This window comes from Macrobrachium rosenbergii, chromosome 55, assembly GCF_040412425.1.
Source record: "Macrobrachium rosenbergii isolate ZJJX-2024 chromosome 55, ASM4041242v1, whole genome shotgun sequence".
Taxonomy (NCBI): domain Eukaryota; kingdom Metazoa; phylum Arthropoda; class Malacostraca; order Decapoda; family Palaemonidae; genus Macrobrachium; species Macrobrachium rosenbergii.
Window position 1 is genome coordinate 80,005,163 of NC_089795.1, and position 13,518 is coordinate 80,018,680.

The 13,518-nt window shown below is 35.5% G+C and overlaps 1 protein-coding gene and 1 long non-coding RNA gene across 2 annotated transcripts in view; one reads left to right on the top strand and one right to left on the bottom strand.

Moving 5' to 3' along the window:
* Positions 1-1,772, top strand: part of LOC136835488 (uncharacterized) — a 3,083-nt gene extending 1,311 nt beyond the window's left edge. Inside the window, exon 3 of the mRNA XM_067099059.1 lies at positions 1,425-1,772. Within this exon, the coding sequence (XP_066955160.1) occupies positions 1,425-1,616 (192 nt within the window). The 3' untranslated portion in view covers positions 1,617-1,772. The remainder of the gene's footprint in view (positions 1-1,424) is intronic.
* Positions 1,773-3,305: 1,533 nt separating this feature from the next.
* On the bottom strand, positions 3,306-11,994 carry LOC136835134 (uncharacterized). Its single transcript, XR_010851989.1, has 3 exons — positions 11,927-11,994; positions 4,111-4,201; positions 3,306-3,531 (listed from the first exon to the last, which is right to left on the bottom strand). It is a non-coding gene; the product is annotated as an uncharacterized lncRNA (long non-coding RNA).
* Between the last annotated feature and the right edge of the window lie 1,524 nt (positions 11,995-13,518).

Consider the following 13,518-nt stretch of genomic DNA (forward strand, 5'->3'; position numbering starts at 1 on the left):
TTATAAATGCAGTGAACAAAGTTCTCAAGTAATCTCCAGTTCTCACTCTCTCTTCAACTTGAACTTAAACTTATGTGAAGACTATGAATGTCTATATTGCTATCAGTTACTAACTTTTGAAAAATCGTTCACATTTCTAAGCCTTACCAACTGAACAAGTTCAGAAATCTGTGTCCATATAAATTTCGTTGGCTTGAATGACTTTTTGTATGTACAGTAAATTGGAGTTGGGTCTTCCTGTACGAGTTCTGTCATTTTACAAATAACATCTTCAGGTTGAGACTGCCTGTTTAGATGCATTCGAGCTTCAAATTGGCTGGAAGGGTGCATGCTCAAGGCTAATTTTTCTTTTGAGGTGTCCATTGAACAAGTGTTGCATAAGAAATTTGGGATCAGTATATTCATTTTATAAGATGTCGTTCGTAAAGGGATTGATTTACGTTGCTCTTTTTTAGTAAATTTTGTTATTTTATCATCAGAATCTTTAGACGCGGTAGTTTTGATGCCTTTAAACAATACACAATTCCTTAGTTTTCTAAGGCTCCAGCCACCTTCGTCAGAAGAACCGAAAGCTAAAAATTGTGTTTTTCTCTCTAAAAAAAAACAACTGGGTATTATTATACCAACATGCCCTTAAAAACTACGCAAAAGGTCCACTTTGTCTCCCGTATTTATCGGAACGTGATTATTCTTTGTGTACATACAAAACAGTCAGTCCTTATGCCAGCGCCTTAATGGACTCTTTTTTTTTTTTTATTATCCTGTTTAATATAATCTGCATGTTTTTAAGATAACAAAGTCGTTTATTATACATTTGAGATTTTGATCTGGATTAATGTATTTCGGAGATTACGAATATGCCAGCTTCACTTTTTAGCTTTCTCTCAGAACATTTATGTGACACCACGCTGATACGGAGTTTTGACAGTCATTAGAACGCATTTCGTGCCGAAACTTTTAAAAACTTTTGCCACTGAAATTATTTCTTACATTCATCCGTTATAAATGTGCGTGAGAATATTTTTTTGAAAGGCGAAATTTTTCGAAAGCAAAGATTCAAGACTTTTAACCTCTTCAGGCCTGAGCTTATTTTTCCGAGGTATAGAGAAAAAAAAAATTCCCAAATTTTGTCAAAATAAGGGAGTGAAGATCACATAGAGCGGAAGATATGTATTTTCCACAATGAGAGAGAGAGAGAAAGAGAGAGAGAGAGAGAAGCGGGATTGGGTGAGCTGCTCTTATTTTTCAGATGGGATCTTATTTTAGTGTAAAGATCTTTAGTTCAACAAAGTAGTTACTTATAATCTTTAACCGAATCACAGCATTGATAAGATCAAACCATAAACTTTTACAGCTGACAGATGAAATAACTTGAAATCATAGCTGTCTATCAAACTCCTAATCACATTTTTCCTCAAAAACAGACGAGCACCGTCAACTCGACGACAGACGCCCGAGGCCAGACCTTGGATCAGACTACCCCTGGGGAAGACGCAGCCCCCAACGGCGGCCGCAGAAACAGTCCTCCACAGCAGCGTCGCCTTCGACGGGGGCTGAAATGGTCTCAGATAGACTGGGACCTCGACAATGACGACGACGATCAAAAGGAAAAGTGATGATGATCGTGACGATCACTCTTTGATTACTGTGGTCTGTGATTTCGAGATATGGGTACAATGATGTGATTTGTTCAAAGTGTTTATGTTTGTGAAATGGAACACTTCTTGCCTTGACTCGCTCTTTCCCTGTGTGCTTGTAAGTCATATATATATATATATATATATATATATATATATATATATATATATATATATATATATATATATATATATATATATATATATATATATATATATATATATATTTCGAAATGTAACCTTTTCTCACCCCCTTTCTCCTAAACTTTTTTGCTATGTGATGATATTACTTTTCATGCTTAACTCTACGTAGGTACATGTATTTACTTGATTATATTATATTTGTTACTGAAGTTTCTGTTATATATTTATCTCAAAATTTCCTTACATATTTTTCTTCGTATTCTTTCTATTCGAGACTGAACTTGACGCCATGTATTCAAAGAGTTCCATGTTTACTGTATTTACATTACAAATATTGTTTTTAGGTGTACTAATTGTTATACTTTATTGACACTTGACATGATTGGACCTTATAAGTTTATCAATTAATATTCATGTGTTTGAATTATCAAACACTTTTTGTGCACTGTAATGCTCAGTGTGTATAAGTATTACCTCCTTCTTCATTGATTATTTCAAATAAAATGTTAAAAGTATCTTTATTAGAATATGGAATTGCTTTTTTTTTCTTCAGCATAAATTTTGATTTTTTATATGTTTTGGAACATGAAGTCTTTAAATAAACAGTAATAACATCTTCTTATGTGTCCTTTTTCATATCCATTTTTGTTACGTAAGAATCTGTTTGGAATCACTTTTCAATCCAGATAAAGTAGTAGTAAGTTACTGTCGCAGGACCAAAGGATACGTTAGATTTTTTGTGGAAGTTACAGGATTTTGAATAAGTTAATTTGAAATGTCGGATCTGTTGTGAATCTGCTTTCTTATCGGGCTTCAAGATCAAGAACCATTCTCCTGAAGTGATGGCATCCTTTACAGGTATAATAGTTACTTGTAATCTGCTTGAATACTTGCCATTACTTATCTTGAGTTAATGTGAAATATGGATATCAAACGAATGTCGTCATTTCTCGTTTCATCATTGCTACTGTTATATCAGTCTGAAGATTTTGTATTTTCCCTGGGGATCTTTTGTTTGGATAAGGTGTGATCCATATCGATTTGTCTGGTATTTTTGTGAGCCGGTTGAAGTGACTCTTGCGTCTTTAAAGATGCCTGAATTGTTTCTCTTTGTCTTTCGTCTAGTACTTTTTCGTTTTCGACTGAAGTTGTCCTTTACTATTATGACTACCACATCCTCTGAAGGAAGGAGTTATGGTTCTGTATATGACTGGCTGATGTAAGTTAAAATTATATTTCGAATTTTTTCAATTATAGTAAGTCAATCATAAAGAAACTCTTGCCTTTTTCAAAGCAAACATAACTACTTCATATGCTAAAGAAAAACGGGGAATACTCGATTTGTTTTAGCATCGCCAGTTGCAATATTTACCAACAAATTCCAAACTTGCAATAGTTGAATCTAGCTAACTACGAGTAGATGTTTGAGCAAAAATTGTAAGGTGTTATAAAGCAAATAATGATGTTACTTTTATTCATAAACTGCAAAACGCCCCAGTACGTAGAAACTAGATGATGCGACTATGAGGAAAAGGTAGAGAAATTACCCAGCTTTCAGAATTCGCTCTTAAGTAACGAAAGCAACTCACCATCAATGCGTGCTGGTTCTGGAGGACCACCGACGTTCGGCAACTCGGATAAAGGAGGTTACTCCAGAGTGCAAGCGCACTCTCTCGTTTCAGGATTTCCAGGTCGGCGTCATACCGTCGAAGCCACAGAGATACCCAAGACTGGGAGACTTCCTTCGTATCTGGAAAGTTTTGGAAGTTACTGAATAAATGGATGAATGACTGACTAAATTAGTTCTGATGGCTCGTGGTTGATGACTGATTGGTCGAGTGGAAATTCAGCACTTATTCTCTGAAATATTTAGGATCTGTATCCGTACTGAATGATTTGCAAAGCTAATAAGAGGAAATGAATTCGTTTGTGTGTGGTATTTAGTGAAGAGACTTGAGGGAATTCATACTGGAAAACATGTGATCAAGTATATGCAGTATTTCATCTTTGAAAATTCGTACAGTTATATAGGTTTTACAAGAAAGCTAAGAAGCATTCGCCACCCAAAGGGTAAGCGATAACAGAATTGCTTTTTTAGGTGGCCATTTTCGTTTTATCTAAACAATACCCGTCACAATGACTAGATAACAAGAACAATATTCTTTCCATCAAAGGCAGACAAATGCTGGGGAATTAGAATCTCTTAAGTATTTCCTGTCTCCCTGCTGTCATTAACACACCCTGCCTACTTCCTGTTTTGTAATGGGCCACTGCGGTATCCAAACTTGTTTACTGTGTTTTCGAATCAACGGTGCTCGGAGAGTCTTACCCACTGCCGAGGAAGATATACCCGGGCATGTCGAGCTAAAGACCATGAAGAATCCCAGGAGGGGGTAGCACCTTACCATTGTTCTCTTGAGCTGTCGGGGGAGAGAGGTCCATTAGCGAGGGAGTCTAGGGAGCCATTCCATCAAGCGACTGTAAATACTCGGGGAACGACGCTGCGCTCACAAATGAACGCGATAGAAAAGTCAGGGTTCAAAGAGTCGAGGTCTGAAGAATAGGCAGTGAAATGGGAGGAGGAAATTAGGAGAGCTGGAATGGTATCTTTACCACATTAATTATAGTATTATTTTTTTTTATACTACATTCATTTTTAGCGGTTGTCTCAAAAAAGTTTTTTGTTACCGATGTTTTTAATTTTCTCCTAAAAACACATGCACACATATACAGATATATACAGTATATATATATATATATATATATATATATATATATATATATATATATATATATATATATATATATGAATATCTTTTATGTGTGTGAATATCTTTTGTGTGTGTGTGTGTGTGTGTGTATAAGCCCCTTACTGCATGTGTTTCAGTTACAGTTAATTGTAATGATATGCAAGGTTGGTTTGATCAAACACCTATAGTAGTGTACCATTAATTAACTGTCTCCTTTCACACGGAATAATACTGGTAGAAAATGCTCAAGTCATAATGGTTTCTAGACTTGCTTATTTTTTAAAAGCATGTTCAGTAGTTTGTGTAATACGCTCCTGATTGAAAACAAAATCCTTACTGATAAAGAAGTGTAATCTGGGAAGAATGGTATGAATGAAAGCTAGGATTGTGTGGTATGAATAGTTTTCTTCTGGAAGTGCTACTGTAATATTTACAAAGAAAGGATTTAAGGGTAAGGTTTGTAAGTGACATAGAGAAGTCATACGGTAAATGCGTTTTGGAAATCTTGCTGGAAAAGCATCATGACAAAGTTTCTCTGATGAAAGTGAATCGTGTATGAGTGACTGGTGAGGCAATGGGCATACGGTTTTACTTAGCATAATAATGGGATGAAGGAAATTAGGAAAGGAATTGAGGCTGTAGGTGCAATTTTGTAAGAAGTGAGTAACAGTTTAAGGTAGACGGCATGGTTCATTTTCGGTAAGTTGCAGACAGTAATAAAAGTACTCGAAGTTTTTTGTTTTATTTTTATCAGAAGTGAATATCATTGTGCGTAAGGTTACATATTAGTATATAAAAAAGATAGGATTCTCATATAATGTAAGCTGGTTTGGAGAACTGGAAAATAGAATCAGTTAACTCATACGGGTATTTAGGTCTGTTGCCAATAAAGGTCGAATGAATAAACCGAGCAGTTGAAGCAATAAACGAACCAGAATTTTCCAGGGTCCATAGTTATTTAAGATGAAAAATATTAGTCCAGAGTGGAAGTGTATGGATGCAGTGTTTAGCCAAGTCTGTTTTACCTGAGTTTTGTGACCATTAAATGCACATCAAAAAATACAGCAATATTAGCCAGAAGGTAAATCCAAAATAAGTTAATGTTTATGTTGTAAAGATCACAAAATTTGTTCAAGCGAATTTCATTGAAGTGTTTAGCGAACGAGAAGAGTTGCCTTGAAGCTAAAAGAAAGGAAAAATATGGACTAAAGTTTGTTCGTTTGGTTTGCTGTACAAACGACTGGACAAGCAGGGTGTTTGCATGAGATGCTCTGAGAATAAACAGAGAAGAGGCGGACAGAGACAAGTATAAGGATGGTCTACCATATGCCGGTGAGCCCTCCTGAGGGGCTATCAGGTGGGTGATATTTAACTTTTCTGCACAGGGAGTCAATTCTCGAAGTAGCCGTTAAAGGATGAAGGGTGGCAGTGATGTATGCCTCGTTTTTCGCCTGGAACCAGCCCTTATTAGGGAAGTGAAGGACAGAGAAATATTTGTGCTTCTCTTTGTTCGCGTATTTTTGGAGTCATAAGGACATCGTGAAGTCTTTGGTTATTGGAAGGTAAGAGGGAGAAATAAAACACTCAAATTGTAGGTGAGGAAAGGAAATATTTAGTGAAGGAAAAGGGGAAATTTTCTGGTGCAATTGCATGGCGAAAGAGGTCATGCTCAAGTGGAGGAGAAAGTGAGAGAGCGAAAAAGAAGGCAAGTGATATAAAGAGAGGGGAAAATGTTGGCAAGAACGTGAGGGAGAATAAGAAGTTCTACAGGGAAGTAAATGCAGGGAGAAGTTTAACGAACAAATGGATCTCAGAATCCAAGATACAGTGGAGTGGTCGATGGAGTGAGTATCTTGAGAGTGTGTTGAATATATAAAATAGTGTAAGAGACGAAGGGCTGATTGCCATAAGAAGGAAAAGAGTCAGTGAAAGTTTGAGAAAGTTTGTGGGAGTGACTGTTAAGGAAGCAAAGAGGACAATTAAGAAACCAAACGACAGAAAGATACCAAGGGTTTATGGTAATACAAGTGGAATGATGTGGTATAGTGGTATTAATGTGATTGAGTGACTGGCCAGGATTCGGAAGTGTAATTTGAATGAGGGAAAGAGTCCAGAGGAATGAGGGACAGTAATGAAATTTCCATTGTATAAAGGTAAAGGCGATAGAGGAGACTAAAATTTACAGGGGCTTATTATTGGTTAGTACAAAGGGGAGTTGTTTCTTGCAATTTTGACAGGGAAGATATGAAAGATGACAGAAGGATTAATGAAAAGAGAACAGTGTGGGTATAGACAAGGAAGTTTGTTATAGATTTTTTGTTTTGAATCATTTACATAAGAAGTTCAAAAGTAAAGAGAAAAACTGTATGTAACATAAATGGGCTTAGAAAAGCATATGGCAGAATCAGTAATAAGGCAACATGGAGGATGGTAAAGGTACATGGTATAGAAGATAAATATAGAAGATAAAATGTTGAGTGTAATTAAAAGAGCTTGTGTCAGAATGTGTAGACCTGAGAGTGGATGATATATATATATATATATATATATATATATATATATATATATATATATATATATATATATATATATATATATATATATATATATATATATATATATAAAGAAGGAACACCAGTAATTTCAACATTGCAACTATTAAGATGACAGCTGCGTTTAAAGAGAAAACTCTGTCTTTCCCACAGAAACGCGGCTCACGATTAGGATGCATAATGGTTGGGTAAGATGTTATGATGGCGGTGCAGAAGCTGACTCGCTTATCTGTCTTGCGAGATCCAAGTCCTTATTAGTAGAGTATTAGTGAGGAAGTGCATTAAGCTGCCTACCTGGTATGGAAGAGGAAACCTCTGTTCACAGAAAGGGTACAACAAGGTTGTGTGATCATATTTGTTTTTAATTGATGGGTTGATGAAAGGTTAAAGTTTAGATATAAATTGTATTATGTTACTTTTTTTAGTGGTTAGAAAAGAGAATAGCAACTTAAAATCCACCTCGAAGCTCATCTTATAAGGGAAAAAGGGATATATGATAAATTTACGTGAGCTAGAGATTCACATGGGGGCAACCTGGAATCGAACTATTGACCTTGTAATTGCACGTCCAGTGCTACTGTATCATTGAACTACCTTTATCTACAGTGTACTTGCCTTAATTTACACTGCTTATTTGAAATTTTCATTCTAAATTCAGTGGTCTTGAGATTTATTACACGTGAGTTTTTTTTTCTATTCTGGATAAGAGATGATAATAGAAAAGCAGTCTACAGGTGTCAAGTGTAACTCCAGAACAGATGGAAATAACAAATACATAAGTGATAATAAGTAAATTGTCAATAAATAAGTTAACCAAACAATCATCTAAATTGAGAGGGTAAGCTGGAGGGAAAATGATCCAAACTTGAGCTAATAAAGGTTTCACTTGACTTTTGTCAGACCCGCTGGGCGAATGAACGAAATTGGTATAAAATGAGACTGAGCAAGAAATTGACCGTAGAGTTTTGTGCCGCTATTACCTGTTTCACTGACGCCGACTGAGAGAGAGAGAGAGAGAGAGAGAGAGAGAGAGAGAGAGAGAGAGAGAGAGAGAGAGAGAGAGAGAGAGAGAAAGAGTCCTTCAACGTATCGATGAGAGGGAACTGAAGTAGGTTATTTTTTGATAGATAAATAATCAGTAGATAATAAGTAATGAATTTTTTGAATGATAGTTTTCATGAAGGTTATTAATGAAAAGTAAAAGAAATAGGTTTTTAGCAAACTTTTTTACATGGAAATAAACCGTAAAACAATTACTTAACGACATTACATATACAGTTCAAAATTTCAGTAGGTTTAAAAGATTTTTAAACAATCTTCAATATAGAAATGGGTAGATAAAGCCTTTGATGCAGTTTACATACAAATTTCAAATCGCTGTCTAGTGACGTTTAATGGGAAAGACATTACGTCGAAATGTTTTCGTTTTTTCCAAAATTCATTATAACCCAGCGTTTTAAGCCATAAAGAACGAAAAAATACACTCACAAAAAAGATCAGGGATCGCACCGCCTCATCGTGAGGCTTTGCAAGTTAATTTGTTGCAACACTGCATCCATTTCGCTTTTTATATTGTTTGGCCACGGCACCAATTAACGGTTGTCGTGACTTTTGGTGTCAAGGATAGGACAGGACACACACAAGGGTTTCTTCCTTTCTTTACTCATCTATTTTCATAAGTTTAATGACGAACCTTTCAGTAAAAGAAATAGGTAAAGAACATTTTGATAATTCTATCTCTTTCTTTTATGGTGTTGAGTGTATGTATGTACACAGTATTTTGATGATATACATTGTATTTAGCTGTAGTTATTGCTAATATGTATGATGATATTGTTATTGCTATATAGTATAAAGTTAGTAACACTGCATATTAAATTAAGTTCTTATGTACACAAAAACGTGAACGTCTATAGACACTCAAGATAAATGAAAACCCATATATACAGTACACTTAAGGAAATACAGATATAACGGAGGATGGATGGAGATAAAAGGCTAGAAAGAAGAAGGCAAGTGATAGAAAACAGGGGGAGAAGGTCAGCGAGAATTTTAAGGGGAATGCTGTGATATTCTACAAGAAAGTAAGTGCAGAGAGAAAGGGTAATTGGCAAATTTATCTCAGGGTGAAATACGCAAATGAAGGGATGCTGTCTGAAGTGAATAAAGCCTTCGTTCAATGTAGTGAGTATTTTTCAGATTTCTTGAATTTGGCAGATGGAAGGGAGGCGGAGTTGAATGTTGCAAGAATGGAAAGGGTCAGCGTAATTTTAAATAGCCTCGTGGGAGTGACTATTGCCGATGCAAGGACGAGGATATAAGGAAGGGAATTAATAGGCTGGAGAATGAAATGACACCAAGAGTTGCTGCAGTAACCAGTGAGGTGCTGCAGGAAGGTGGAGATAGTTTGATTGAGTGACAGACCAGGGTTTGTAAGGTGTGTCTGGATGAGGAAAAGTTTACAAAGAAATGGATGAGAGGAATAATTGTTCCATTGTATCAAGATAATGGTGACTGAAAAGACTGTAAGAATTATATATGTGGGCATAACATTACTTTGTGTACCACAGTAGTTGTATGGTAGGATTTTCACTGAAAATAAAACTGACGAGAGAATGATTGATAGGAGAAAAAACGGTGTGGATTAATGCAAGAAAGAAAGTGTGGTAAAAGGATAAATCTATTGTGGCATACATGAATCTGGAAAAAGCTCGTGACAGAATCAATAGATACGCAGTGTTGAGAATGTGTTATATAAAAGGTAAGTCGTTGAGAGTGATTGACGTTTAATGGCGGAAGCAAAATGAGTTCAAATATGTAGACGAAAGAGTGGATGGTTTGGTGTAAAAGTGGGTCTGTGAGGCAGGGGTGTGTTAAGTCTCCATAGCTATTCATGGGCGGAGTGAAGAGTAGATGTATAGGTGAAGTGATTTTGTAGTTCACAGGTGAACTGAAAGGGTGAGAAATAGGAGATAAACATGGAAGTATATAGAACTGAGAAAAAGGTTAGTTAGGTGAAAGTCAGCTTTGAAGCAGTATGGTTGGTCATCTGAAGAAAAACTGAAAAGGTTAGGGCTGATAATTCGGAAATCTTAAGAGGGAGTAGGAGAGATAACCTAAGTAGAGCTGGCTAGATGGCTTGAGAGAGTTAATGGTAAGGAAGAGCCCTAATAAGCAGAAGGTGCAAAATTTTAGGGAAGGTAGATTGAATGCGCCAGTGTGCATAGAGGTTTTTACATACTGCGGATGAGCCTTATGTGTAGGTATGCAAAACGAATATTGTTGGGGAAGTTTCTTGCACAGGGATTCATCCACGACTTACAAGCTTAAGTATAATGTTGCAGTGACCAGAGTGTTGATTTTCCTCTTTATATATATATATATATATATATATATATATATATATATATATATATATATATATATATATATATATATATATATATATATATGAATAAATAAGTAAAACCTCTCTTATGTAGACTAATTAGGGGTTAGGGGAGACCTTACAAGGTCTGCATTTGCCGATTGTCCGGATTAACCAAATTTTTTCAAATAAGCTAACCTAGGTTATCTAATGATCTGACTAAATGACCAAAACAAATATGCATTCCAAAAATGCTCTGGAAATAAAATATGCCGGGCATTTGTTTTTCTGCTATAATTAAGCAATATAATTATTATGAATACAATGGCATGTCTAATGTGGGAATATATAGGAAAAGATTGTTTAACCAATTCTCCTTTATGGAAGTGAAGTGTTGTTGTTAATTTAAACGAAAGGACATATGTTAAAAATGTCAAGTTGAACTCACTTTTTAGTGATTGATGGCATAAGGAGAATTGAAAGGGTGAGAAATGTGGAGATACTGACAAAAAGGTTAGGGACCATAGTGCTATGAGATGGAGATGGTTTGGTCATGTTGAAAGCATGAGGGATTGTAGGTTGGATAAAAAAAAATGTGTAATTCAGAAGTGATGAGAGAGAGAGAGAGAGAGAGAGAGACTTAGAAAGTGTTCGATATATAGCAAGAAAGAGGTATTATAAAGGAAGGATCCTAATATCCAGGAAACACAAGAGGGTTCGATACGTTGCTGATGAGCTTCCTGTGTAGGTATATGAAGTGGCTAACGTTATGGAAGTTTACTGTACAGGAGCTTAAAGACAGTTCAACATTTTATATATATATATATATATATATATGTGTGTGTGTGTGTGTGTGTGTGTGTATATATATATATATATATATATATATATATATATATATATATATATATATATATATATATATATATATATATATATATATATATATATATATATATATATATATATATGTATATATATATAATATATATATAGGTATATATATATATATATATATATATATATATATATATATATATATATATATATGCTATTTAAACGTGCGTGATTTTTATATTAATCAGTGGTAACCCACAAGTATCGTTTAATATCGAATTCACTTCACATTGGAAATAACCTACACTTAAAGCACTTAACAGTTGTAATTCCCTTTGAGTGTAAGTTATTTCTAAGGTACAATGTTCACCATTTAAATTATAGTGGTTTATACGTACGTACACATATACATACTTACATACATGTATACGTATGTGTGTATGTGAGTGAATTTAAATGTGTTTGCAATTATACAGATAAAACATTAAAATTTGTGTTTTACAGTTTATTTGTATCTTTCAGGTATGTTTATCTGTTTCCACATGTATTATGCATGCGATTACTAGCACTCTAGCAAGCGTAATTTCATATACGGTACGTTATGTAATTTAAACAACTAAACCTTTAGAAATGACTTACGTCAGCAAGCCCTTTTTCATCTAATGTGATGCGAAAGTCCCGGTGGCACTTCTTGGCTCCACTGCCAGTGTCAAACTGACTGACTATACGCCACCCGATCTTCTGTTGTGAGGGCTATGTGGTGCAGGGGAGGCGCTGGCAGGTAGGGGGTGGGGGTCGTCGGGGAGAGATCCTTTTGCTCTCGCTTGGTGATGGACCTTCTCTTTTACCAAGGGTAGAGTCAGCGTTTTCCTTTTTAACAAAAAACAAGTAAAATAGCGCCGAAGTTTCTTCGGCGCAATCGAGTTTTTGTACAGCCGCTACTTCGTGTAATCAAGGCCACCGAAAATGGATCTATCTTTCGGTGGTCTCGGTATAATGCTGTGTGATCCGCGGCGCATGACAATTTAATCACGGCCGGTGGTGGCCTATCCTATATCGTTGCCAGAAGCACGATTATGGCTAATTTTAACCTTAAATTAAAATACAAAAAAACTACTGAGGCTAGAGGGCTGCAATCTGGTATGTTTGATGATTTGAGGGTGGATGATCACCCTACCAATTTGCAGCCCTCTAGCCTCAGTAGTTTTTAGGATCTGAGGGCGGACATAAAAAATGCGGACAGAAAAAAGTGCGGACGGACAGAGAAAGCCGGCACAACAGTTTTCATTTACAGAAAACTAAAAAATGTGAGGTTTCATTGTAATGGATGTATTGGGCTTGTATGATGTGTAATATGTGCTATTAGTAAGACATTATAAGTGCAAGGTGCGTAATGTGTTTTCCTGCAGTTTAATGCAAAGCTCAGGTGATGTCATTAGTGTTGAAATAATTATATGAAATATGTTTATTGATTTGTTTCAGATAATTATTTTCCAGTACGTCAGATTTGTTTTTGTCTTGTTACTCAAGACAAGAAGTTCCTTAGGATAACACCATCTCAACTTAACCCTTAATCGTAGTCGCTGTTTTCTTTCTTTCTAATGTTGAAAATGACAAGCCTGTTGTTGAGTATTCTTGGGCAAAACTCGAGTATTAGACAATTTGACTGAAATTGAATTTAGATGATTATAAAATTAGCAGCACGAAAAATTTCGGTGTAATTAACAATGCAGCCTAAGAGTGAGAAGTATATTTGTTACCTTTTTATCAACCGGGTATGGGGAAACGAAGGATTTAGCAAGAAACATACATCGTTATAAAGGACATTCATGTAATATCATGAAGATGACATTTTTAGTTGACGTTTTTTACAGGTGTTCTTGTTATGAAACCAACAAAAAGAAAGACTAAGTCCATTTGAAGGTTACTTCAGTGAAAGCCAGGCATCAAAAACTCGTGATGAGAATCTGAATTTGGAGGGATTAATATTCAGTGTTATTTGTGAATAATCGGTTTTCCTTGGGCAGATCATAAAGTATTTTTTTTTCTCATAGAAATGCGTCAGCTACCTGGGAAATTCGTCCCGTTTCAAGACTGCTGTTTTGATTCGTTGGAGATCTCTTCACTCGTACGTCGTCGTACTTTGCACCCTAATCTTAAATTATTTATTGATGCATTTATTCGGTTATTACCTTACTAAAGGATTAGTTGGAGAACTTATTTCTTAGATT